General features: G+C 38.5%; 1 protein-coding gene across 3 annotated transcripts in view; it reads left to right on the top strand.

Annotated features, from left to right (window-relative positions):
- The window catches only part of dedd (death effector domain containing), a 46,456-nt gene extending 24,866 nt beyond the window's left edge, over positions 1 to 21,590 (top strand). For all 3 annotated transcript variants that reach the window (XM_040123162.1, XM_040123161.1, XM_040123160.1), the window contains one exon: positions 17,408 to 21,590. In XM_040123162.1, coding sequence (XP_039979096.1) covers positions 17,408 to 17,814 — 407 coding nt within the window. In that variant the 3' untranslated portion in view covers positions 17,815 to 21,590. The remainder of the gene's footprint in view (positions 1 to 17,407) is intronic.
- Positions 21,591 to 27,861: the final 6,271 nt, after the last annotated feature.

Below are 27,861 nucleotides of genomic sequence, written 5' to 3'. Positions count from 1 at the left end.
TGTGTGAGAGAGAGAGAGAGAGAGAGTGAGTAAATGTGTGTGTGATGCCCTTACTTTTTTTCTGTTAGGTTTGCTCGTATGAGTGTTCTAAGTCGGATTCACTAAATTCTGTTATCTGCAAAAACTTGTGGTAAATCTCTCATTTCAGCCTCATGAGTGCCACCTGTTCATAAGAAATGCGTGTTGGTGAGATGTAATAATTTGCATAATCCATGCTCCTAATATTCCCATTATAAGGTTAACTGTTTCGCTTCATTCATGGGCTGATTTAATTCACAAAAATGTTACCAAAGAGTAAAAAGAAGATCATCACACCGTGGAGCTTCAAATCCTGGTTACGAAAACCAGTAAAACAGTAGACGAAAACTAATTTACCCATGTTAGCAGTGGGATTAGAGAACTACACACAATTACAAAATACAGGCACAAGCGGCAATTTGCAGATTCTAAAAACATTCTAATGTCAACAAAGTTTCTGTGTATAAAATAATATCTTGGCTACCATCTAGTAAATGCATTGGGGAGCTCATTGATGGAAAAAAAAATCTACTTCAGTGTCTATTAATATTTTCCTACAAAAAGAATTAGCAAAAGTAAATGCTTTGATTGGAGTTAATGACAGGCATTTGAAAAGACAAAAAGGGTAATGCAGTGGAAGGTGCTATTATAATGCCAAGCCATTTATCCAGTTTGCTTGATATGTTTGTGTGGTATGTTTGTTTTATTGTTATTTTCACAAGTGTATAACAAGTCTAGTCAATGAATTGGAAAAATAGATTGAATTTGTGACAGATTCTTTATCCAAAGTATTAATTCGATGAATATTCCCAGCATTGATAATCAATATAGCCAATAACTCTTTGGCTAAAATAATTAACAAAGGAGATATCGGTCAACCCTGCCTAATGCTTTTTGAGATCAACAAATATGTTGATGGACCAGTTTAAGAAAACACAGCTGTTGTCATTTTAAAATATTCTTCCTGCATTACAAAAGAATGGACCAAAATCAAAGTGTTTCAGAGCTTTGAATAAAAAAGAATGTTCAAGTGAGTCGAACACTTTAAAGATATCCAGGAAAAGGAAGAGACCATCATCATTTATAAATGAACTGTAATCAAGCATATCAAGGACTACTCGTGTATGATTATGAATATGTCTGCCTTTAATAAAAGCTGATTGGTATTCCCAAAAAATCATAAATGCTCATGCTGGTGAATTTACACTCAGATGTGGGCAGTATTTCTCTTACGTTTATTCTAAATACGTATTGCAATTACTTTTCAGAATTTTGTATTTTTTTCTTGATTTTAATAGGTTTTATGAAACACAATGTTACAAAACTGGTCCATAGAAGAAAGAAGGAGGAACAACACTTATATAATGTGAGAAACATACTGAAATTAAAAAAAATTGTCTCTTGGTACATGGATTCAGTTCTCCTAGTTCAGTCATGCGACCACAATTGTTGTCCATTTGAGTCCAACAATTACCGTTTGACTCTCACAGATTCTAATGGTTTCTTCCATTGAACAACTTCTTCATATTGTGTAAGAGAGTCAGGAACATTTCCAAGCAGACATAAAAGTGGATTTGCTCATACCTGTTGACCTATTGCTGTATTGATGTTTACAAGCAATATGTAATTTATTTGTCGAATCTTAATAGAACAGTAGCTATGTATTTTTAAAATACTCAAAATATGTTCACCATGATTAATCCAAAAAATGGTATCACTAATCTGCAGTGTTACCCCTGAAACCCGCTTAATGACAACAGGTAGTTAAATGAAACTGGACCATTGTCTAAGTTTGTAGGGAGAGGTTGGAGATGAGTGAAGGACTCAATCAGTAGCTGGAGCCAGGTTCAAAGTATAATTTTATTGAAACCTTCCTTTTGTAAGAAAATAAAAAATGAATATGACCTAAGCCAGCATTATTAACAAAAAACTTTGTTCAAATGCAAGGAAACATTTTCACAGTAGCCCTATACAAACCCCATACATCTACTGTTAAAACCAATAACAATATATAACATAAGCCAGTTCAACTTCTTAGTGGTTCCTCTGAAACAATGGTCCTAATCATGTAACAAATTTCAGTTCTTTGATATTTTCAGGCTTCTTCAGCCTTTAATTGTAGTCGGTCTCTTTAGTGTTAGGTTATGTTTAGTTAGTTTTCAGTTCAGATAGAAATTTAGAGTTCTGGGTGCACCCAATAATAAAAACAAAGATATTGTGGGCTTACATAGTCCAACCACAATGGTATCACCAGATAAGGGGATGAAGGAAAAGTGTCTTCTTCTCCAGGCAGATGAAGCGCTAATGGTGGCTTGCCATCTCCTTTGGCGAGGAGAGAATTCAGAATCCAAGATCCAAGGTATCTTTGGGGAGTCTCAAACCTAGCCTGTATAACAATAGGGCTATTATTTTACGTCAGGTCTGCATTATCTATGGCCATAGTAAATCAACAAATCATTAACCTTCAACGTGCCACTATAGTTTAATAGCAATTAAATGCGTTAAATTGTTTTAACTGTACAGTATCTTTTAGGAATTGTTTCTCCTCAAACATCAATCATGAAGTATGATTTCAGGTTTTTAAGGTTTCATATTTCCCATGAATTTAACTTCTTTTAACCATTAACTGAAGAATAGTACACAGTATTGTTTCCTTCCACACCTTGTGTTTTACCATAGAAATAAAAATCTTTCACTTCCATATTATCTCCTTATGCACAAATATAATTGTCTGTCACACTAGAAGTATATGTCTAAAACTGTTACGGTGCTGTCTATTACATCATTATGACACAGTGCAAAAATACTCAAATTAGCTACATTTTACATTTCAGGTTTCCATTCAGTGTAAACAACATAGACACCCTTCCCTACTTCTAGGTTGACAAGTGTAACTCAACAACTCATGACATTAAACTAAACAGAAGCGGCCCACACATTTCATAATGGAAAACATACTTTCTCCCTGCAGTACCGCTTGTCGACCTTCACATGCCAACTAAGGTTGTTAGCTACATTGTTTAGCCAAAAAATTAACTCATTCCACTAGGGCTGGAGTCAACCAAAGAAAATCTTGTTAGAGTAAAACTGTACCTACTCTTCAACCAATGAGTTGGTCGCAGGGGAAAAAAATCTGCATGTTATCTCTAGATTAACTAAATCGGCCAAAGTGCACTGACTGCACTCTAACTGGTCATTAATGAGTTATTGCCAGTATCCTGCTAAGCCCTGCCGCAATGTATTTTTGGGACCGATCTTGCTCATTTATAATAGAATCAAGGCTGTTTACCAAATTTGGTGTTGATAGTTGAAATCGAAAAAAAGTCTGTTCGCATTACTGTATTTCATATTGTGCAAATTAGCAAAAAAATTCATCATGGTGGCCTTAATTACCCAAGAGGCTTATTTGTAGAGGATAGTGGGTTGTAGATGAAAATCAAATTTGAAGTCGATTGGACTTATAGTGTTGGGGGCTTGCCATGCGAATTTTTCACTTTTTGACTGTTATAATTTCTAGTTATGCTGCCAAGTTTCATGTCTCTAGGTAGTCTCCAACTCATAGCAAATTGAGCAAAGAATGAATAGACCTCACCCAACATGCACCAATCAATTTTTCCCTTTGATTTTAGTTTATACTTGCCCACAGATCATGTGCACCAAAATTTTTGAAATTTTGAGGTACACTTTTGTGGCATTTCTGCTGCGCCCTATGACTTAGGCTCAAAATGCTTGGTAGACCTATTCTCTGACACAGCTTGAAGATATCTACCAAGTTTTATGAAGACTTTCACATTGCAAATTAGCAAAAAATCCATCATGGCGGACTTTTATGGGCCAAGAGGCTTTTTTGTAGGGAACGTTGAGCTGGACTTGTGTGTAAGGGGCATTCCAAGATTGTGTTTTTGGGCCCTAATTACAGCACGACCATCTGGCTGATTGGGCTCCTGTTTGTTGGGAAGTATTTTCACATAATTTCCAGATATTGGGCCAAGTTTCATATTTCTAGCGCATTCCTGTTCATGAAAGTTTGAGCCACAGCATAAGATGACTAATATTAATAATAAAAACTTAAATGGCAAACAGTAAAGCACATACCTCTGCCAAGGTGAAAAATTCCCTACCTCACAATGTTAAGGAAAATTGAAATAAATTCCTGGATCTGCCCCTCTAACCGGCTCATCACCAAAATTTAATGGATTCTTCCCTGGCCTCGACCCGATCCGTCCACCAACTTTAATAAATATTGGTTCAGTACTTCTTGCATAATCCTGCTGACAATCAAACAAAACAACAAACAGACATGGGTGAAAACATAAGCTCCTTGGCGAAGGTAATAATCAGACACAAACACAATAGATAACAATAACAATAAATAAAATTTTACAACTGTCAATAACTAATGAACTATTACAGATATCAACAAGCTGCTCAAAAGCTAATATGGCCTAGTCATGCTTGACATTTTAAAAACTCTACTATCTGAGAGTAGTAGCAATTTTTATTAAGCAATTTCTTTTACGACAGCGCCCCCTACTGGCAAAACTGCATGAAACGCGGCAGTCTTTTTCATGGTTGCAGTCTGTGAGGCATTCAAGAGTTATAGTGGGTTGAATTGATTTGACCGCAACCACAAAAGTTTGTTTGCCAATCATGGAGAAATGATACAGGATATCTCAAATCAAGCGTATGGGCAGTGCTCGGGGCCGTCCAAACATGGTATTTACCAAGTTTGGTGAAGCTTGGATGAAGAATGTAGACTAAGGAGTCAAAAGTATGTCTATCAAAAAATCCAAATTGGCGGAAGAAATTTATGATACCAATGCCTATATCAATCTTTTCACCCCACTTAATCATTAGATACCATTTTTTCTTCTATGCCTCACGGTTTCTGAGATATTAGCCAAAATATTTTACAATGTTTGTTAGCTCATTTCTCAGCACATGGTGGCACTACTGCTACCATTTAGAAAACGTGAAGCATTGAAGTATGGGGAAGCCCATCACCAATTTTCAGTCTTGCAGTTTTTATACTTTTTGAGATACTCCTCATCTTTCATCATGTTTCACTCATTCCCCATATAAAAGCATTTAAAGAATCATTAAAAAATTCCTATAAAATCAAACATTACAGATATCAGCACCAAAAGTCATAGCACACTATTTCGATTGAACCGCAGATATTGGTGTACAGTTAGGTATGTAAGTATTTGGACATTGACACAATTTTTGTAATTTTGTCTTTGTACACCACCACAGTGGATTTGAAACAATGCCATCAAGATGTGACTGAAGTGTAGATTTTAAGCTTTATTTCCGGGGTGGGGTTAACAAAAATATTTCATTAACCTAGGACCATTTTTATACAGTCCCTCATTTTATGACTGACGGTGAGTTTCATGGCCAGATTTGGCCTATTCCCTCTTTTGTCCTCACGGCAAATTAGATAGATAAAATGTCTGGAGTTGATTCCTAGTGCTGAATTTGCATTTGGTAGCCGTTCGTGGGAAAATATGCAGTAAAACATCTAAATAAGCTTGCCCAGTTCTGGTAAAAGATTCTTTGGACAGATGAAACCAAGATTAACTATTACTGAGTGATGGGAAGAAAAGAGTTTGGAGAAGGAAAGGAACAGCTCATGTTCCAAAACATACCACATCATCTGTCAAACATGGTGTAGGCTGTGTTGGCAAGGGCATGTATGGCTGCCAAAGGAACTGGATCACTGCTGTTTATTGATGATTTGACTTCTGATAGAAGTTGAATGAATACTAAAGGATTTTCATCCAAGTATTGAAAATAATCCCTATATTTATAATTATGTGCCTGATTAGTTTTGTGCCTCTGAAAATGGAGGGTATATGTATAAAAATGGCTGTGCGTCCTAAACAGTTAATGGTATATATTTTTTAAACTCCCTTGAATTAAAACTGAAAGCTTACACTTCAATCACATCTTGATGGCTTCTTTTCAAATCATTGTGGTGTTGTACAAAGGCAAAACTAAGAAAATGGTGTCACTGTCCAAGTAGTTTCGTACTTAAGTGTATATTTTGCCTCGGTTTTCTCAAAGCTGCAACAGTATTTATGCACCGAAATTTGTACAGAAGATGAAAAATAATGATGATAATAAGAAGGAAATTTATAAGAAAAATAAGCCTGGCGTATGATAATATATGACTTCTGTGCTTTGCAAAGCGGGCAAATAACTAGAAAATTTCTGGAGAAATTTTGAGTGCGCCTGCTGCTTGGTGCTTAACCAGGATAACCCACTACAAGTGGATGTGAGGGAATATTCATCCAGGACTAACTGTAGTACTATGGTTGATGGTATTTGCGGCATTTGGGTAGTCTTACTACCACCTCAGGCAGCGGAAAAGGTGCTAACGTTACCAGTATAAGTACTGATAGCAGGTGTTGTGTAAAAGTGGGTCTCTCTCTCACACACACACACACACACACACACACACACACGCAGTCATGTTCAAATCACTACAGACAACATTACATGGACTTTCATTCATGTCCTGGAGACTTATCCTAACTCTGACCATCGTCACTACAGGTATCCAGGCCTTGGTAATATAATTAGTAATACCTTAGTAATTACATACACACAACACTCCGTCACCCGGCAGACTACAGCTTACAAGCTAAAACTTAACCATCAAAAAATCCCCTCATAGCTAGCATAGTTAAGATCCTATCCACAAAATTTTGCACTATGAGCTTCATAGGGCTTTAGTAAAGACACTGATGTATTATAAGATATAGTAGCTGTCGCAGTTGAAAATCTACCAGTTGTGTTTTTGGCAAGAACTTTAGAGCTCAGTTTAACATGGCAGTCGGTGAGACTTGGTTAGCACTCTCTGAGCTTGGATGGGATTCATTCAAAAACATTAAGTCGTCATAATGCGAGCAACAATGACTGAGTTAAAGGAGGTTGAAAAAGGTTTTTTGGGAAAATTTGGCAGATAGTCAAACAATCAGCTCTGAGCATTCCACTTAATAAACATCATCAACAAAATCTGGAAGATACTAAAAACGGCATAAAACTTAAACTACATTAAATAATGACAAAGTAATGTGGCTTCAAATAGGGGCAGGTCTAATCCGGATCATAATCCAATGATAGAAAGCAGCATTGAATGAGCCCTCACACTTTGAGCCTGTGGGGGGAGTGGCAGCCCTGGTGTTAATACAGGTATGACATGGCTCAGAATTTGCATGAACATCAGATAGAGAACCAGTGAGTTAAACATCACTTACTGTGCCCACCAGTTGCATATTTGCATCGTGCATGAAGGAAGGCATGTGCACAGATAGGCCCTAAAAGGGGCTTGAGCCCCAGTCCTTTTGCCCTCAGACTTGACAAGCTTCACAATATAGCATGATCAGGGTCTTAAGGCTTTTCTGACCTAATGTGAAATGTATTTGGTCAACCTCCTAGGAGGAGTACATCAAAGTATAGTATGTCATTTCCTGTTGCCACTAGGTGGCGCTATGACTGTTGGCATGTATATGGTCTCAGGCCAAGACTATTACCAAACATTTTAAGTTTAGGAACGATTTAACAATGTATATTTGAGTTACAACAACTTCCTCAAGATTCATCGAAATTCGCAGAGCCACCAGGGGAATGCCATTTGATGAAAAGTACCAATCTTCACGAGAAAACCTCATAGAGGCCTTAAGGCTTTTCTGACCTAATTTGAGATGGATCTGATCAGCCAGCCAAGAGAGCATAAATATATAAAATGTAATTTAGTGTTGCCAGTAAGTAGCTGGGACTCTTATCAACAATGTTAAGTCTGGTGTAGATTTGTGCAAGTTACAACAACTTCTAGGTGGTGCCCTCGAGCCATTTTGCCACACCCATGGCCAAGACCCGTATCAGATATCAGGTTACACCAGAAGGGATGCATTAATGCATGTGCATCAGAAGAGGCGTTTTTGAGGTGCTAGCACCCCTGTCACCTCAAAAATGCTAAAAGTAATTAGGGGGGGCGCTATAGTCGAAGTGCCATGCCCATGCCCAGTCATGATATCAAATCGAAATACTTAGGAGTTTGAACATGAGTGAAAAGTTTTGAGTTTCTGCATATCCTAAAAGCCTCAAAAATTTGTTTCTAAAATGAAAAGTGATGCACGAAATCCAAAATGGCTGACTTCCTGTCCAACAAAGAAAATTTCAAAAAAATATGTATTATGTCCAGAGTGATGACTCCAATGACTCCACCTAATTTCATGAACATCCAAGCAAAGTTATCCCAACATGACCCTGTGTTGCAGGCACTATGGAGCCCGCTTGACAAAAAGGGATGTGTGTAATCTATAGTGAAAGTGATGAAAGAAGTTTAAAAGGGAGTCATATTGTACAAGTGAGCACAAGTACGAGGAGAAGGACTGAACTGAAGCCAAACTGCCACTTAACTGAAAAGAAAAGAAAATGGCAAAGCCTAGCTGAATAGCTGGAAAATCTGGGAATAAGTGGAATTTAAATCCATTAAGAGAGAGACAGTGAGAAAGAGATGCAGAATGCAAACTATAGTTTTAGAATTGAAAGGAGTTCAAATTGAAGTCAGTTGAAGGACTTGAATAAGTTTAAATGTATAAAGAAAATTAATCACAGATGTGTACACGCAACTGATTCAGAATCAGTGATTACATGCACACACACATAGGCATGGAGGTACCAGGTTGCTTTTATGCTTTGTCTGTGTGGCCTTGTGCGTCTCTGCATATGTGTCTGTTTGTCTTATGTTATGCTGATGTGTGTGTGCAGTGTAAGCAGCTGATCTGAATGGGTTGTGTATGTACCCAGCTGCAGTTAACGGGTGCCGTAGTGCTTCTAAGTGCTTAGTTTCTACTGAGTGGGACATGGATTAAGGCCGAGGGAGACAGCTCTTGAACTCAGGCTCACCAAAGAAAGACCATAACTGCTATTAACTAAAATTTCCTGTTGTGTGAGAGAGGGGGGTGTTAAGTGGGAAGAGGAAACCCTCAGATTTACAGTTAAGTTTAACCTAGCAAATAATTAACTGAAGTCTACTGGGTCGGATGTAGTAGATTTATTGCATATAGTCAAAAAGCATACAATAAACCAAGCTGGTCCCGGGAGCAACTGAATCAGAATGAGAAAGCATTCATATTTATACTTTTCCAACTGTCCTGCCCTTGATGGAGCTTACAATCTGACCCCTCCTTTGTTCCAGCGTTTTTTCTTTTTTTAGGCACTCTGCTTGGTCTCGAAAATAATGGTGTAATATTTTCTCCATCTCTTGATATATAAGTGCATGAGTTCAAAAGCAATGGTGTAACATCCATATCATTTGATTTAATAAAAAAATGATTAAATTATCTCACTGTTTGATTAATGGTAAATACATATATTGAACAATACTAATGATGAGTGCTTATATTGAATAATACTTGAACAGGTAAATATTTCCCAAAACTGTGCTGAAAGCAGTGATATAAAGTATTTATTTGTGGTACGAAAATGTGGGAGATACAGCGATTTAAAAAAAAAAAAAAAAAAAAAAAAAAAATCTCCCCCCCCCCCCTTCTGTTTTCCTCTTTATTTTCTGGTCTCAGTTAACATTGGAGTAAATGGGGCAGTTGGATAGTACTCCTGTCACTCAGAGGCTCATGGAACAAAATTTGCAAGTCTGTTTGCTTAGATAGTTACATTGTGTGAAAGAGGACAATATGTCTACGTTCTGGCAAAAAATGATGTGTGAACAATGAAATTTGTGGATGTGAGGACAAGTTACACAAAAAAATTTTCAGAACAGTTTAACACCTTCTTCCACTCTTTGCGATGTCGCCTACTCTAGCCTCTGAACATTCCGCACCATAGACACCAATGTAAAAATCTGGAAAAGTCAGAAAAGTTAATGAAAGTAAAATTTTGACTGTGTCAAAAGTGTGAAATGCATAAAAAAGCTGTATTGATGTGTGAAAATCCCATTATTCCATGAATGTTTTATAATGAAGTTTCTAGGTTAATGTATGAATGAGTAGGAAGAGGTTGAAGATGAATGGGTTCGAAGGTTTCTCTCATTCACATTCAAAGCCTCTTGGAACCATACCCTAAACCCAACAGGAAGTTGAATTTACTGTACAATTTTGGTGCAGTTTTTGCCATTTCCAGCCGTTATACTTTAACAAACTCCTCCTAGAGAATGCATCAGATCGACATCAAAAGTGGTCAGTATAATCCAAAGATCTTGGTGATATTTTCATTGAACAGCATGTCCGTGGCGCCATGGAGAATTATGTTTTGCAATTAAAGAGGACGTTGTTGGAAACTCAAATATAAATTATCCAATCTGCCCCAAACTTCACGTGTTTGATTAGAGTCCCAGCTTGAAGACATCTACATGCCAATATTCAGGTCTAGTCTTAGTGCCACCTACTGGCAACAGGACATGTTTTACACTTAGATATAGTCCGCCTAGCGGGTTGACCAGATCCACCTCAAATGTGGTCAGAAAAGCCCAAAGACCTTGATGAGGTTTTATTGTGAGGATTGTGACTTTTCATTGAAGAGTGTTACCCTGGCAGTGCGGCGAATTTAGATGTTTTGAGATGCGGTGCAACGTCCCGCGAGGGCTTGACATTTTGAATCCACATCATCCCAAATTTAGCATGTTTGAGTCCCAACCTGAATACATCTACAGGCCAATATTGAATCATAGTAATAGTGACACCTACTGGGAATAGGAAGTAAGCCTTGTGTGACAGTCATCATTGTATTTACATTATTGTTTCATGATCTTGTCTACACTTGTGCAACAATATAATGCATGTTTGGAGCATGTTCTCTAGCACCACGTTCTGGACACAGGAATTATTACAAAATGTGCAATACGTCATGTCCGTCGCCATGCACTCCACACAATAAATAACATTTAACTCATTAGTGCAGCCTCCGTTGGTTGCTCAAATTCACAGCTGCGTCATCTGGCATCTCACCAGCACCCCTGACATGCAACAATGGTGCGAGGGCCCAATAAATGCTGTTTGCAGCTTTATTTTAAATTAAAGTTGAACCTTTTTAGTTAAGTTGAATACAGCACATATATCTTTCTGCACTCAACTCAGGGCTTTGGATTTACTTGGGGTTTTTGTGTCCATCATGACACAAAGCCTGTGTGCCCCTTAATCTAAGCTAATCTTTGTGATCAAAGTCAGTGCCTTAATTTTTATTTCCATTTCTTTTATAAATCTTTAGCCTTCTGACATGTAACATTAAAGAGCACATATTATGCTCATTTTAATGTTCATATTTTTATCTCAGGGGTCTACTAGAAAATATTTAGATGCTTTAAAGTTAAAAAAAAAAACATAATTTTTCGTACTGTCCTACTGTTTCTACCACAGCTCTCTTCACCCTTTCTCTGAAACAGTCTGTTTTAAATCCTGTCTCTTTAAGGGCCCCCTCCCGAACAGCCCAGTCGGCATTTTTCTCCACAGCCAGGACAACACTGTAGGCTGAGTTTATCTGCACTTCTGCAATCAGTGTAAATACAATAATTTCTAAACCGAAGACTAAATAACTGCACGTTGCAACGGGAGTCTGATCCCAAACTGGGAAGAAATGAAAACATCATAGACAACCGAGATCACAGGTTTCCCTGAAGATTTCCTCAGATAAATACTGCTGTTTGTGGTGGCTTCAGAAAGTATTCAGACCCCTTCACTTTTTGCACATTTTATTGTGTTGTATATTTAATTTAAAAGGGAAAAAATTACCATTTTTGCCATCAGTCTACACTCAATAACCCATAATGACAAATAGGAAAATGATTTTAGAAATTTTAGCAAATCTTTTAAAAATCACTGAAATCTCTCAATTACCAAAGTATTAAGACCCTTACTTTAGTACTTTGTCAAAGCCCCTTTCTCAGCAATTACATCTTCGAGTCTTCTTGGGTAACTCTTAACAAGCTTTGCACACCTGGATTTGGGCAGTTTATCCCATTCTTCTTGGCAGATTCTCTCAAGCTCCGTCAGATTGCATGGGAAGTGTCTGAACTGCCATCTTCAGGTCTCTCCACAAATGTTTTATGGGGTTGGGCCACTCAAGGATAGTCAGAGACCTGTCCCAAAGCCACTCCAGCGTTGTCTTGGCTGTGTGCTTCGTGTCATTGTCGTGCTGGAAGGTGAACCACTTCCCCAGTCTCAGGTTGCATGGACTCTGGAACAACACTAACATCCAGTTAGCCTCTTGACAAATTCACGCAGATAGCCTAACCTTACCTCCAAAGATTTCTTGCTCCTACAGTACTCGTCAATGTTAACTACTTGTAAACTCTGTTTCAGGCCATACCATTAGAATGAATATGCTAACAAAGCTGCTGGGGCTGCTGTCAGCAGTGAGAGGAGGAAGGAGTAAAACTGGCCTCTGTTTTACACTGTGAAACGACTGACAGGAGCTGATTTACAGTGCTTTCAAGTATTCAGACCACTTACTTTTTTCACACTTTGTTACAGCATTATGCTGTAATCATTTGAATTCATTTTTTTCTGTCATCAGTATACACTCAGTACCCCATAATGACAAAGTCAGAATTATAGAAATTTATGAAAATCTATTAAAAAAGGAGAAACTGAAATATCACTTTGACATAAGTATTCAGACCCTTTATGCAGTACTTAATTGAAACACCTTTGGCAGTGATTAAAGTCTCAAGTCTTCTTGGGTATGATGTGACATTTGTTGCACACCTGGATTTGTGGATTTTCTGCCATTCTTCTCTGCACATACTCTCAACCTATGTCAGGTTGAATGGGGACCGTCGGTGGATAGTCATTTTCAGGTCTGTCCAGATATGTTCGAATGGGTTCAAGTGAGGGCTGCGGCTTGGCCACTCACGTTCGTTTCATTAAGCCACTCCTCCGTTGTATTGGCTGTGTGCTTATGGTCATTGTCCTGCTAGAAGGTGAGCCTTCAGCCCAATCTGAGGTCCTGAGCATTTTCATTAAGATATCTCTGTACTTTGCTCCGTTCAGCTTCCCCTCTACCCTGACGAGTCTCCCTGTCCCACAGCATGATGCTGCCACCACCATGCTTCACCATTGGAATGGTATGGGGAAGGTGACGAGCGGTGCCCAGTTCTCTCCAGACTTGATGCTTAGAATTCAGGCAAAAAAGTTCAATCTTGGTTTCATTAGACCAGAGAATCTTCTTTCTCACAGTCTGGGTGTCCTTTAAGTGCCTTTTTGCAAACTCCAAGCAGGTTTTCATGTGTGGTTCAGTGAGGAGAGGCTTCCGTCTGGCCACTCTGCCATAAAGCCCAGATCGGTGGTGTGTTGCAGTGATGGCTGTCCTTCTGGAAGCTTCTCCCAACTCAACACATCTCTGAAACTCAGGCAGAGTGACCATTGGGTTCTTGGTCACTTCTCTTAGCAAGGCCCTCCTCCTCCGATTGCTTAGTTTGGCCGGGATGCTCCAAACTTCTTAATTCACGAATTATTTATTTATTTACGAAAATTTTGTAGCCTTCGCCAGATCTTTGCCTAGACACGATGCTGTCTCTGTTCTCTGCCAGCAGTTCCTTCAACCTCATGGCTTGGTTTTTTCTTTGATATGCGTTGTTAGCTGTTAAACCTTATATAGTGAGGCCTTTCCAAATCATGTCAAAGCAATTGACTTTACCACAGTTGGATTCCAACTGAGGTGTAGAAACATCAATGATGATCAAGAGAAATGGGAGGCACCTGAGCGAAATTGTCATAGCAAAGGGTCTGAATACTTGCGTCAGTGATATTTTAGTTTTTTTCTTTTTAATCAATTTGCTAAAATTTCAAAAATTCTGTTTTCACTTTGTCATTGAGTGTAAATTGATGAGGGATTTTTTTTTTCATTTTAGCATAAGGCTGCAACATAACAAAATGTGAAAAAGTGAAGGGGTCTGTAAATCTCGCTAACTTACTGGTGAAAGCCTTTCAATAAGCGTCGAGACATTAGGGTAAGTATGGCAAAAAGTAGGCAGTTGGACAATGCTTTACAGTTGATGTTGCTTCACTTGTTTCTGGTGCTTCTGCCACCTTCGCTAGTTAATAAGGCAGCAGTAGGTCAAGAAAAATCAGATCATGAGAATTCTCTGTTGGACCACAAGGCAAACTACTTCAAACGAACTTGTGCTTATAGATGTGAATTTTAAATAAACAGGTCATTACAGTTTCAGTATTTTTTTCCCCTACGTTTGAATAAATGTTAAAATTTTGGAGAACAAATGACCAACCTAATATTGATATAAATAAACAAAAAGATGTAAGATAGTATGCAGTCGTTCAGTCATTGTATCTGAATCTGCTGTTTCATTCAATAATCAAGTTTTACATTAAAAAGTGACAGTTAAAATGCAATTAAGGTAATCCCATTGCACTACTTGCAGCAATCTGACCTTGTAGGCCCAATGTCACAATGTATATTGCTTCAAAAACTAGATTCACTTGAGAACTAAAATCTTAAGCCCCATGTCCAAGTATCAAACCTCCAACAGAATGTATTGGCATAGTTTAGAGCCACCATTTTAATTGACTGGGCTTCACCCCCAGGACAAATGGGACAATGAAGTGACATTTAATTGAATTCAATTAATTGAAATAAATGATACATTTTTTTTATTGCATTTATGATGATGAAACATCATTGCCTTTTCACCAAATTTTAAATGATAGTACTTTAATACATCCAACATGACCACATGAATTTTAGTGTCATTTAGAGGAAGTATTTGTAAACCACAAGAAATTCTAATAAATAAGCCAATATATATAGATACAGCTTGAGAATGATCCCAGGGTTTGTTTGTTTGTTTGTTTTTTTTCAGTGTCTGCTGTGTCATCTAATAATGTAGGTTTACACTTTAAAATTGACAGTTGAAATGCAAATAAGGTAATCCTGTTGCACCACTTAAACTAACTGGTATCATTCAGATGTACTGTCTTCACATATTTTGTAACAAAAACAAGATGAAGTTCAGTTGAGCATGAAAGTGTTGACCACCATGCTCAGATCTTGGATCCATAATAGAAGGTGCAATTCCTGATAAGGGCCAGACGGTTATCAGCCTGTGCTAAGCCCCAGGACAACAAGCTATATGCAGAGACCTCCAAAGACCAACATGTGAAATTCAGACACTCCACTGCAGGACAGCAAGAGACCACAATTTAATGGAAAGAGTTGTTACATTTCTAATTTATTGTGGATTTTGATATGAAACACCGTAAACTTTTCACCAAAAGTAACGTAACAATATACTTATAAATATAATCCACATGATTTTTGGTGTCATTTGGAGCAAGTATTTGTGTACCAGGAGGAATTCTAATGGCGCCATTGTTTGGTTGCATCAAATTTGACATGCCAAGTCTGGAGTATATACTGGATGTGTGTAGCAAATATAGTGAAATTTTTAAAAATGTTTTTAAAGGGGCTATATCTAAGTTTTTGCTGTTGCTACATAGTCAGCATTAGCATTAAAAGCTGTTTACTTACGAGCCTAGAAGAAACATTGTGAGTTTAGCATCAAACTTCATTCCTTTACTCGCCAGTAGCTGTTTCCAGCGATGGAAAGCAAAGCCAGTGTTAACTCTTGTTTAGCTTCTATTTCTATCATTTCTTCTACAGAAGTTAGCAAGCTAACCAGCTAGCCCCAGCCCATCTGGTCACTTTCCAATAGCAAGTCACTGTAGCATCCAGTCTGCCCAACATGAGAGGATGAAGAATAAGCGCTGTTCAGAGGATTTACTCTATTCCCTTGCCTTGTAAACGCAACGATGGCTGAAGCTCTTGGCAAGCGACCCTCACAACCATCCACTACTGGCAAGAAATCACATTCAGCGGCAGATAAAACTTACATATAGCTCCTTTAATGATTTATTAGAAAAAAAGATTTAACACTGGAGAATATTTGCATGTTCCTTAAAATTTCACCTTTGCACCATTTAAAGTCCACACATACAGCAACAATACATACAGAATAATAAAAATCCGACCGAAAACAAAAGTGTTCCAACATTATTGGTGCTTGCACCCTTAATAGCACTAACCACATAAATATAATGTGGTCATTCATGCATCCTCCATGTTTTCTATGTATAATGTTTTTGTTTAATGTTATATTCACTGTTTAAGGACTTTTTATTTTTATTATGTTTGAATAAAGAGTGTTTTGTTTTTTGTTTTTTTTTTGGACTTGTTTATGTTTTTATTCATTGAATAAAAAGAAAAAGTCTTTTCAAACATGGAGGAGTAGCAGAGTCACAGAGTTTAATCATATTATTTTACCTGTATATATGGTTTGCACAACTCAGCATCAGTATGCCAGCAGTTACAGCACCAATAGGCCTATACATCAGCTGTTTGTTCACTGTGTTCACAGTTCACTGTGACATTTTTCTGTAATGCTCCTCACCTTTCAACATTTTAAGTTGCAAAGAAACTCCACAGTTGAGATAAATAGAAAATAATTTGCTCACTTCATAAACAAGTGCCCTCAGAACAATATTAATGTAAAACCATATAATACTTATTTGCACTGATGAATATAGAAAATATTTTTTCTTATTTTGAATTAGTTCTCGAAAAAGTGCAGGTTATACTATTATATTCAAATACTGCACTTCTATGTAGTCACAAGCCCAGATGTTCTTTTTGAAAAGAAGAACTCTAATGTGTAATAGAGAGATCCCTTTAAAATAAGAAAGTGCTGTATTATTGTTTTTTTGTAGTTTGAGTTTTGTTAAGGCATCAGTGCGCTTAAAACAAAGTGCATGGTGAATTGTCGAATAGTGTCTGAAACACCAGCGTACCACATCTTGATGACTGCGGGCACTGTATCCAGCAGTTTTTTGGACGTCAACAATAGTGCTGTAAAAGCACACCCACTTCACACAGTCATTGACCAGGTGTGCGCTGAGGTGTGAAAGTTTCTCTTAAGCTCTCTTCTCAATATTCAGTCAAATACTTAAGTCACTTTTTGTGTTAACACCTGTAGTAATATTAGGAATGCCTCGGGGCTGTTTGATTGTGTGTGCTTATTGTGCCCATTTGTATGATTTATTTAAAACTGACCTCTTCCTCTGACAGCAGGTACTTTGCCCTGCCTTTGATAGTGACCATTGTGAACAGTAATATACACTATAGCTTGAGACATAGCTGCACGACAGATAGCACAAACTAGTTCATTTCGAGCATATTGCGGCATCAACTCCTATGACAAGTGCCTGGCATATGTCATGCTGGCTGTCAGCCATTACTCAGCTATGATTGGAGTATTAAGTGGTGATAACATTTCAAATGTAAACTGTTGTTATTTGTTTTGTTAATTTACTATTCACTCTCAGTTGACCCTTCTTGTACTCTCCTCTCTCAGATATCCGCCTCCGGGTTCGTGCCGAATATTGCCAGCATGAGTCTGCGCTTCAGGGCAATGTATTCTCCAACAAACAAGAGGCAGTGGAGCGACAGTTCGAGCGCTTCAATCAGGCCAACACTATCCTCAAGTCCCGAGACTTGGGCTCCATCATCTGTGACATCAAGTTCTCTGAGCTCACCTACTTGGATGCCTTCTGGAGGGACTACATCAATGGGTCATTGCTAGAGGCCCTTAAAGGGGTCTTTATCACAGATTCCCTAAAACAGGCTGTGGGCCACGAGGCTATAAAACTGTTGGTCAACGTTGACGAAGAGGACTACCAGGCTGGTCGACGCAAACTGCTCTGTAATTTGGTCACAGGTGTCGGGAGCCCACCAGGAAGTAGCAAAGACTCTGTATCTTAGAAACACTCTCAAGGTGGTAGCATATGGGAGGAACAATGCTGTGCCTCCCCCACAGGGAGTAGAGCGAGATGTGGTTGTGTCATTTGAGGTGCCTGAAGTGTGTGTCTGAAAGGAACTAAGGACTTCGAGCCACCCCATTGATTCCTTGAGAGCCAAGTTTATATGATATCTACTTGGCACCCCTAAGCGTAGCATGCAAAGTGATTGGGAACTATGTTAGCAAAAAGAAGTAGTGGATGCATACAGGTTGGTATTATTTTGAATCCTAAGCTGTTCAATTTCTTCAAGGAGGAGAATGCTGATCTCAAATGTGCATTGACTTTAACTAATTTCTTGTTTCTGGTATGTTAGCTCATTGAAACACATTTGTTAACTCCAGTGATATTCTTCACTCCTGTTCAAAAGTGGAGTTATTTTCAATACAGGAAATATGCTTAATGCTGACAAGTTGCTCCCAGTGGGAGTTGTACCTAATTGTCAAACAGGTTCATCTTTTTTCCAGGTTTTTCAGGTACATTACAGACTGATTGGATTAACCCAGTGGTAGTGTTCTGTATGTTAATGAAAGGTGCAGACCAGAAATGATTTACAATTTGTTTGTCTGTTTCTGTCAGCTCACTATCTTACTTTCCCAAGACTTTGCAGAGTTTTCTTTTCTGTAAAGATAAACCCTATCAGAGCCTATTTTTTATGGCTCATATTTGGTCCTTGTCAACAATATTGTGTTTTTGTTTTCATGCAACAAATTCTCACATGGCTCATTACCAGCAGCTGTGATTCTGGCCTAATTTGCTATTTCCTATCCAGTCACTGCCAATATTTAAAACTTCGTTCGAACGCATTGAATCGTATCCAATGAAACACTGAGTCATTTACTGGTGTTTTGGATTTGTAAATCAATGCCAATTTCATTGTCAGCCTGTACCGCTGGACCTCTGCTCCCTCATCCTCTAACTAATGTTCACTTGTAATATAACTCTGACCTTTTTTTTTTATTATTTGAAATGACACTTAATAACAAATCAACAGCAAGTGAAAATCATTGGCAGTATGTGTAAAGAAATCGCAGTTGTGCAGATAGTAGGATGTCAGCAAATTAAAATAATTCACTGGTCTTGTTTTTTAAGTTAAAGATATTTCACCCAGCTATAGTGGAACTCACACATTAAATCTTATTCAGTCTTTTTTGTGGATATATAATGCCTTCTGGTAGCTGAGAATGTAGTTGAGTCCATATGCCCAGGGTGGTATGAGCAGGTGTTGAAATCACTTTCTCATCCAGTAGCTTGAGGGCCTTTTGGACCTGTTGGAGAAACAAGCTAGTATTTCCCTTGAAAGGACAGGTGTTCTTAGTGGCATCCTTCTCAATCAGAAGGTGTGGCATCTCCATAGGCAATTGCAAACTGAATTGGGCAATCTTTTGGCAATCTGTAAGGACCAACATAATAGTAATGTAAATTGCATGTTGATCCTCTACAATTTAGTGCCTAGATCTTGAACAATAATATTCTTCTAGTGGCACACCACTTTAACAGTGCAGCCTGAAATGCTAATTAACCAAAATGGGAATTTATATTCATTTCTTTTTAGTATCCATGGAATGACGTGGATTAATAGGAGGTTAAGTTTGGTGGGTGCCTGTGTCAAGTACATGTTGACAGTATTACTGATTATAGCTTTCATTTTATGCAGTCATAATATACACTCAATTTCCACCTCATTAACTTTATTAGGCACAGTGTTCTAGTTCTGGGAAGGCCCTGGAAACAGCGCAAAATCTTCATGGCATGGATTAAAGAAGGTGTTGGAGATTAGAGATTTTGGTTCATGTTGACATGATAGCCTCATGCAGTAGCTGTAGATTTTGTGGCTACACAATCATTGTACAAATCTCCCATCCCACCTAAGCTTAAAGGGCCTGTACTCTCAACTAAACTGTCTCTCCGTATTGGATAATCCTGCAAAATTCTGGACTATGTTCAGTGACAGCATCCTTTAAATTCTTGCTTTCTACAGTATCTGAGCAGGGCAGTTACAGTATGGTTATGGTTTGAGAAATACTTCCTGAATTGGCACTGAACATTGGCATTATTTTGTAAAGTGTGAGGTGCGCAATCATCACATATTGACACAATTCCTAGAGATTTTGGGCTGGAGTGAATGTTGATGTCATGGGGGCACTGTAGACGTAAATTTTAAAATTCCCCAAATTGTGGCATTAAAGTGAAAAGAAAAGAAGTAAAGAATTTGACCGTTTGAAATGTTATTACTGATATACCCGGACTGGTTATGACTCAAAGTAAACTTAAAATACCTGTGTTTGGAAATGTTTAACATCAGTGATAAATATCAAAAATGAAGTGTGAAGATTATTTTGATTTTGTTGCAAAAGTAGATTAGAGACTGAATGTCATTTTAGGAAGAATTGTCATTTGAAATGCTTGTCTCTAAAGCTAATATTTGACAATTTTTCTTCATTTTCTGTTACTCAGTGCACATAGCCAAAAAATGCGTGCAGGCTCATATTCAGTAGCAACAAATGTGTACTTAGTCATCAAAGTATGATTTTGACAAAGTTCTTCACTTTACATTACTTTGCAGTTCTTACCACCTTGATGTTTTTACTAGCTGATTTGCAGATGTGCATCTTTCTTTTTGCCAAATCTTTGTAATCTAATTTTTGCCTCTGATTTTAAAATGTAATTGAACTTTTGTCTAGCTTCCCATCAGTTAGTAAAATGGTGGACTGAAATTCTGCATTTTGCTTTTATGATCCCTATTAAAAGTTCAGTGTATGTATTTACCAAATATATTCTTCCTGCTAAAGATGCCCTGTCTTATATTTGCTGTCATACCATCCATGGGTACATATGAGAACATGCAATCATGATTGACAGACCACTATTACTATGAATTATATAGAGTAGGCCTACATTTTATATTTTTACCCCAGTGGAGTTTCATTATAAGGTTGCAAGTTAGTATCTATTATATAGGTTGGTGTATGTTATCTTGATTGTATGTTATGTTAGTTGTTAAATTCAGCTGTCTTTTAAGCAAAATCGCATGTAACCTTTTATGAGCTCCAGAAATCTCATAGAAACTCACAGTGCTAACATTTTGTAAATAACTTTATCAGATATCTGGTTTTGTTACTTCAATTTTGCATTTCTTTCAGAAAATCGGTAAGAAGGACTGTTAATAAATGAAATGGGTTTTGTTGAAGTCCCAATCCTATTTTTTTTTATGTCACATGACACAAAACAGTGTACATTTTCCAGATAAAAAATATAGAGGAAATATTTAAACAAAATAGCTTCCTGATAGAGCTACTTCTTATTGTGTGCTACACCATCATTTCAGATATTTGGTCTAAACCTTATACTACTTTGACACAAAAAATCTGTGTATGTGGAATTTTTAGAACACATTTCAGACTGTGTGTGAGAGGTCCTGGGTGCATCTCATTTCTCTTTTACATGTGTCTTCATTCCCTTTACTTGCCTCTTGCTCCACAGCTTATTAAAATCACAACATGAGGAAGACGTACAAGGAAGGAAAAATCCAGGCATCACATTTTGTGTGACAAACTAGGCACACCAACTTTATTTGTGCCATGAATGTTCTTGCAGAGACTTGAATGTAATGTATGTCAGTGTGAACCATACTCTGTTGCTTTCATAACATAAATGAAATGATAAAAGATTTGGTGGTTAGTCCTGTTGACTTGTTTACCAATAAAAGTAAAATTGCTGTGTTTCTATTTGCCATGGATACTCTGCAGTCAGTTAATTTATTGATTATTAAACTGAGCTTTGACTAACCACTGCTACAGCAGGTCTGCTGTCAGTATGATCCTACTTTGTACAAAATAGATTAAACAAATTTATGAAAATATGCTGAGGAGTCCTGTGTGTACTTGTTGATGGTGTTTTCATATGTGTTTTTTATAGACTTTAACATCGATCAATTTACTCATTTAACTGAGTTTAGTTACTGTTGCAGCAGATGTATCTGCAGGCAGTCAGCATGATTCAACTTTCCACAAAAGAGACTCAGTCAAGACATTAAAGTCATATGCAGCATTTTAGGGGTTCCAAGCATATGTAAAATGCTTTCCCTGCTGCTCATTTAGGCTTCCTCCCGTCCTTGCTCAGAATATAAAACAATATGACATGTAGAATCATGACTGAATCATGAAAACGTATACAGCTACAAACTAGTACAGGCACACGGCCATGGTTCCTTTGAAAGTAAAACAGTGTCAAAGTTTATCATTTGTTCACTCTGTCAGTACCTCTGAGATGCCTCGCTGTATGTATGCCCCTGTAACTGAGTTGTTTGGCTCCCATAGATGCGATTTGTCCTTGTGACATGATGCTTCAAGTCTTTTCTTAGGGAGAGGTTGCCATGAATCGTGTAATTTTGTCTTTGTTGGAATACTATAAATGCTGAAAGGCTTGTGTTGTTGATCTCAATTATGACTCTTTGGCTCCTGTGTCAGCCAGCATTTCATAGGTAGAGCCATGGACTATGTGTCTTCCCATAGCGTTTGTACCACTTTGGTGACTGAACGATCTGACAGAAACTAGAGCGATGAATACTGGTTTATATACTGCAGTAGCTTGTGGAGTGGATGAGCAGGTGCTCAGGTGGATTGGTGGGAGAAGGAACCGAATAACCACATCCAGCCAGACAAACACACACACACACACACACATACACACAAACGGACAAACAACCACACAAGGAAGGGAGAATGGAGGAAAACATATGGAATGAGGGAGAGACAGTGTCTAACCATAGCAGTTCTGGAGATTTTTGATAAATTCTAATTTTTGTTTTTTATTATAAACTCTTCACAGATCAATCTGTGACAACCAAATTTCAGGTATTGCATTACATATGACCCTAGATCATGTCAACTTAATTTCAGAAAAAATCTTACAGTCAATTTTGATATAAACTTTTTGAGCTTGTGTCACCCCTTAGAAGCAGAATGACCCTACATTTTGCGGTCACCCCACAGAATTAGCAAATGAATACATGCACCAAATTTGGCTATTGTACGAAGTGAAGTTGATTTATGACATTTTTGGGAAATTATACTACAGTGTCAAAACTTTGAAAATTAATTCAAGTAAAGCAGAACATTCTATCAAAATTTAAAAGTGATAACTTTTGTGCGACTCATTCCAAACTTCATATGTGAAACTTGTTAAAGACTGAATCAAATTTGAAGGCAGTGAAAAAAAAAGTTTTTGACTTAATCAAAATGACAGAAAATGTGTTGTGCTGCCTGCAGCTGATGAAGCTTTGGCAAAAGTTCAGTAATGAAAGTCTCTCCCTTCATATTATACCTTGTTCCTTATATGAGTTAATGTTGGCTATATTCTCCTGATCTATTTCTCTCCATCACTTCCACTTTCCCACGCTGTCAAGTCCCTCCATTCACAATCCCATTGTCACCATACCTGACAATTATCTGCCCATGTTCCTCAAGCCAATCAATCACTAGTTGCCATTATTTATATATCATTGCAATTCTGCCTGTCTCTCTTTCAGACCTACTCTGCGCAAACCACCTTCTCCCCATCAATCAATCAATCAATCAATACAACTTTATTAAACCACAATTGCTTTTTGATTTTGGGCATAAGTAAGAACAGACAGGTAACATACATATGCAAAGACAGGCAATTACCAGTACAAGCAAAGGAGCTAATAATAATAATAATAATAACAATAAAAGTCATAATAAAGATAAAAATAAATAAATACAGAAATAGTCCACATGGCAGATAATCATTTAAATATCACCAAGTGGATGGCTTCTGAAATGAACAATGCCCTGTGCCAGTTGGCATCTAGAGCTAGGGCTTAAGGACATGGGTATTGTCACCCATGATGTCATGGGCCTTTGCCCTCACCTGCTGTTCATAGATTGAGATTAGTCTTTGGAGGGGCGCACCAGTGATTTTGGAACAGGTGCTCACTTTGTCCAGAAGATGGTTTCTGTTTTTGACAGTGAGGGATGGGAACCAGCAAATGAAGGAGAAACACAGAATACTCTCAATAAAAAAACTGTAGAAAGTTTGTAGAATTGGTTTTTGGACACTGAATGAATTCAGTATCCTGTGGAAATATTGACGGTGTGCTTTCTTGATTATGACTTTTATGTTTTGCTCAAACTTCAAGATGGTACTGAGATATTTATACTGGTCGACAACATCCACCTTCTTGCCATGTATGACCACTGGGTTTGTCCTGGAGGGCTTCCTCCTGAACAATGACCATCTCCTTGGTCTTGGCAATGGAAGGCAGGGCCATATTCCTTTTCACACCACGAGAAAAGTGAGAGGAAGAATCTGTCATCAGCGAATTTAATGAGGTGATAGTTTGGGATGGATGCTCTTACAGTCTTTAGTGTAGAGAATGACAGGGGGGGGCACCTTTGTGGTGAGCCCGTCCTTATGTACAGTGTGTTTGATAAATTACCATTAGTAAGGACTTGCTGGGTTCTATTTGTTTCAAAAGTCCATAATCCATAGGAAATAGTATTACCAACACCCTTTAGTCAAATTTTGACAGGTGCAATCAGAACACGACAAGACATCATTGGATGTCCCGCCTTCAAAAGTCCCTGCCCCCCCTCTCCCGCCATTTTTTCAGCCAATGAAATTGTGCCAAGTCATCACCGGAATGGGGCTGTCTCACGCCCTAACCCCTCCCTCAGCCATCCTCATGCCCCTCCTCTCACCCGCCCCCTCTTTGGATGTCCTTTTACTAGTCCCTTTTTTACCATATAATACAAAAATGCGTTTTGCTGGTGGAAAGGAGAAATAGAAAAATGTAAGACTGTAAAAAAAATCTCTAAGAGAACATTCGATTCCTCTGTGGTTCCTGATACAAGCACCAGAAAAATTAAAGCAACATGCAGGAGAGTTGAGATAACCAGGAGAGCCACCCCGGCCACGATGATCAGCTGTAACACTCTTTCAAGAATCAACCTTAATAACAGAAGCTCCTCAGAAAAGTCTGTTGTATCTGTGCCGGACACAGATGCCTCTGTGAGTCTCTGAGAGAGCAATGGTCTTTAGAACCCATCGGAGTGTGTGGAGCCTGTTGCTATGTGTTCAAGTACGAAATGGGTGATCTCTGTTTTTATCAGCTGAATGAGTGTAAAACGTTGACTTTTATTTACTAGGGGTCGCTGAATCTGGTGATGCTACGTCATGGGGCGATGGATGAAAAACAAATCGTTGATACACCCGCTAAACAAGCGAGACTGGAATCTTTGCCACCGATGTCAAGATTGCTCAGAGAAAAATTATTTTCAGGATATGGCACCCTAGACATAATGTTACCCTCTGGTCGATGGTTCTTTCGTGCCACCCGCCAGAAAAAGTTATTGGCAGAGGACTTGGTCTTGCAGGCTTTTAATTCTGATTGCGGCATATTCCAGACATTGTAAGCTCTACCGTTTGCTGCTTGGTCAGAAGAGATGGAAGAAATAGCTAAGAGACTCATGGCTCTCTTCCACAGCTGTTGCAACTGGATTGACAGTCTAGTGGTAAAAAAGCATTGTCCTTTTAGGCCGCACCCCCAATGTACCCCTCTACACGTTAACCACACCTTGTCCACATCCAGTACATGTCATAACGAAAAACCGCTGAGGACAATCCAACACAATGACCGCTGGAGACGTTCCTGACGCAGCCAATCAATGATCATCGGGATGAATAAAAGATGGAAACTAGCCAGGAAAGACTTCTAACAACCCTCTGCAGGGCCGGCTCCGGGGATCCGCGGGCTTCATCCGGGGTTGAAATTCCCATGTCCTATAAACTGGATGAATCAGAGCCCCCAACAGACCATCTCCTGATGGAGATGATCTTTCTGCCTCGGACCCAGAACCCTCGTCAGACGCATTTCCAGATCAGCGCAAGTTACCCAGCGGTTCCTCTAACTCGGACGATTTGGATGACGCATTCGAGGAGTCACAGCTTCCTGCCCCTCAAGGGTCACCCTCGCCTTTATTGCCATCCTCAGTCACTCCCTTCTCTCTGATGCCTCCTCCCTCTCTTTGGTTTTCTCCAGGAGAGGAAAGCCCTGAAGATGAAATTGACGAGCGGGACTCTGCTACATGAGCTAAAATCAGTGAGGAAGATCTACGAGCCCATTGGTGGAATGTACAATAATCTGATTGGGCAGGACGTTGTGAAAATTTGTCAACTTCGAATGGTGGCAGAGTGTTGGAAAGGGTATTAGCCATGTTTTTGTTTATCATCAGTAAAATAATATCCTGAATTAACTGCTTTTAAAAATGGAAAATTACAGTAGAAAATGTGTGAAGTATGTAGAAGACTATGTTGTCAGTTAAATATCTTTTGGAGCAGGCTATTAAAAACAGAATTTCGATGAGCAGAAACATGGACCATTGTATCAGAGATGTGGAAATTGAAAAACTGGAAAATTATTCTGGATAAAGTACGATCCCATTCTGTACATACACCCTGGGAACTGATTGTACACCGTACCGTGTGTATAAGCAAATTTGGTTTGTCAGTTACCTTTGGAGAAATTGCAAAAAGAATGGGCTTAAAACTCCTCCGATATATTCAATTCAGTTCAATTCAGTTTTATTTATATAGCGCCAAAACATAACAGAGGTTATCTCAGGGCACTTTTCATGTAGATCAGATCTAGACCATACTCTTTATAGTTATATTTACAGAGACCCAACATTCCCACGTGAGCAAGCACTTGGCAACAGCGGCAAGGAAAAACTCCCTTTTATCAGGTAGAAACCTTGAACAGATCCCGGCTGATGGTGGGCGGCCGTCTGCCCCGGCCAGCTGGGTTGAGAGAAAGAGAGGGAGGGTGGGTGGGGGGGCGGCACATTGCACATTAGATGTGTAACGTAAAGATGTGGAAAAAATAATGAGACTAATGATAAAACTAATAATTATGATAATAGGGTGAATAATAATACTAATAAAACTAAATAATAATTATAGATATTATTATAATTAATAATAATAGATGATAATCATGATATATGAAGCAGTGGGTTTTGAGCAGGATTGTGTGGGCAGTAGGTGGTTTGCAGTAACAGATACAGACTCTCTAGCACCAGGGGCAGAAATACCTGCAGAAAGCGACAGGAAGAGAGAGGAGAGAGGTGAGAAAGCACAAAACTATGGGAGAGAGAAGAAGTCAAGTTAGTACTGAGCGGTGATGCCATATGAATGTGCGCAGATGTAGAGGAAGAGGGGAGAGAAGCTCAGTGCATATTGGAAAGTCACCCGGCAGTCTAGGCCTATAGCAGCATAACTAGGGGATGGTACAAGACAAGCCTGAGCAAGCCATAACTGTAAGCTTTATCAAAAAGGAAGGTTTTAAGCCTACTCTTAAACGTGGAGAGGATGTCTGCCTACCGGACAAAAACTGGGTGATGGTTCCACAGTAGAGGAGTGTGCTAGCTCTTCCTCCTATTCTACCTTTGGAGACTCTAGGAACCACAAGCAAGCCTGCATTCTGGGAGCACATTGTTCTACTGGGGTAATAGGGTACTATGAGCTCTTTCAGATATGATAGTGCCTGACCATTAAGGGCTTTGTAGGTGTGGATTTTTAATTCTATTCTGACTTTTACAGGGAGCATATGCAGAGAAGCTATGACAGGTGAAATGTTATGTTTTCCTAGTTCCTGTCAGTACTCGCGCTGCAGCATTCTGGATCAGCTGGAGAGTTTTTAAAGATTTGTTGGGACAGCCTGACAATAAGGAATTACAATAATCCATTTTAGAGGTAACAAAAGCATGGACTAGTTTTTCAGTGTCTTTTTGAGAAAGGATGTGCCTGATTTTTGCAATGTTACATAGGTGAAAAAAGGCAATCCTTGAAGTTTTTTTTAATGTGAGAGTTAAAGAACATATCCTAATCAAAGAGAACTCCGAGATTCCTAACGGTGGTGCTGGAGGCCAGGGCAAAGCCATCCAGAGTAACTTTATCATTAGATAAGGTGTTTCTGAAGTGTTGGGGG

The sequence above is a fragment of the Xiphias gladius genome, unplaced genomic scaffold (genome assembly GCF_016859285.1).
Source record: "Xiphias gladius isolate SHS-SW01 ecotype Sanya breed wild unplaced genomic scaffold, ASM1685928v1 HiC_scaffold_1479, whole genome shotgun sequence".
NCBI classification, from domain to species: domain Eukaryota; kingdom Metazoa; phylum Chordata; class Actinopteri; order Istiophoriformes; family Xiphiidae; genus Xiphias; species Xiphias gladius.
Note: the sequence above shows the minus strand (reverse complement) of the source record. Positions and strands in the feature narration are given on the sequence as shown.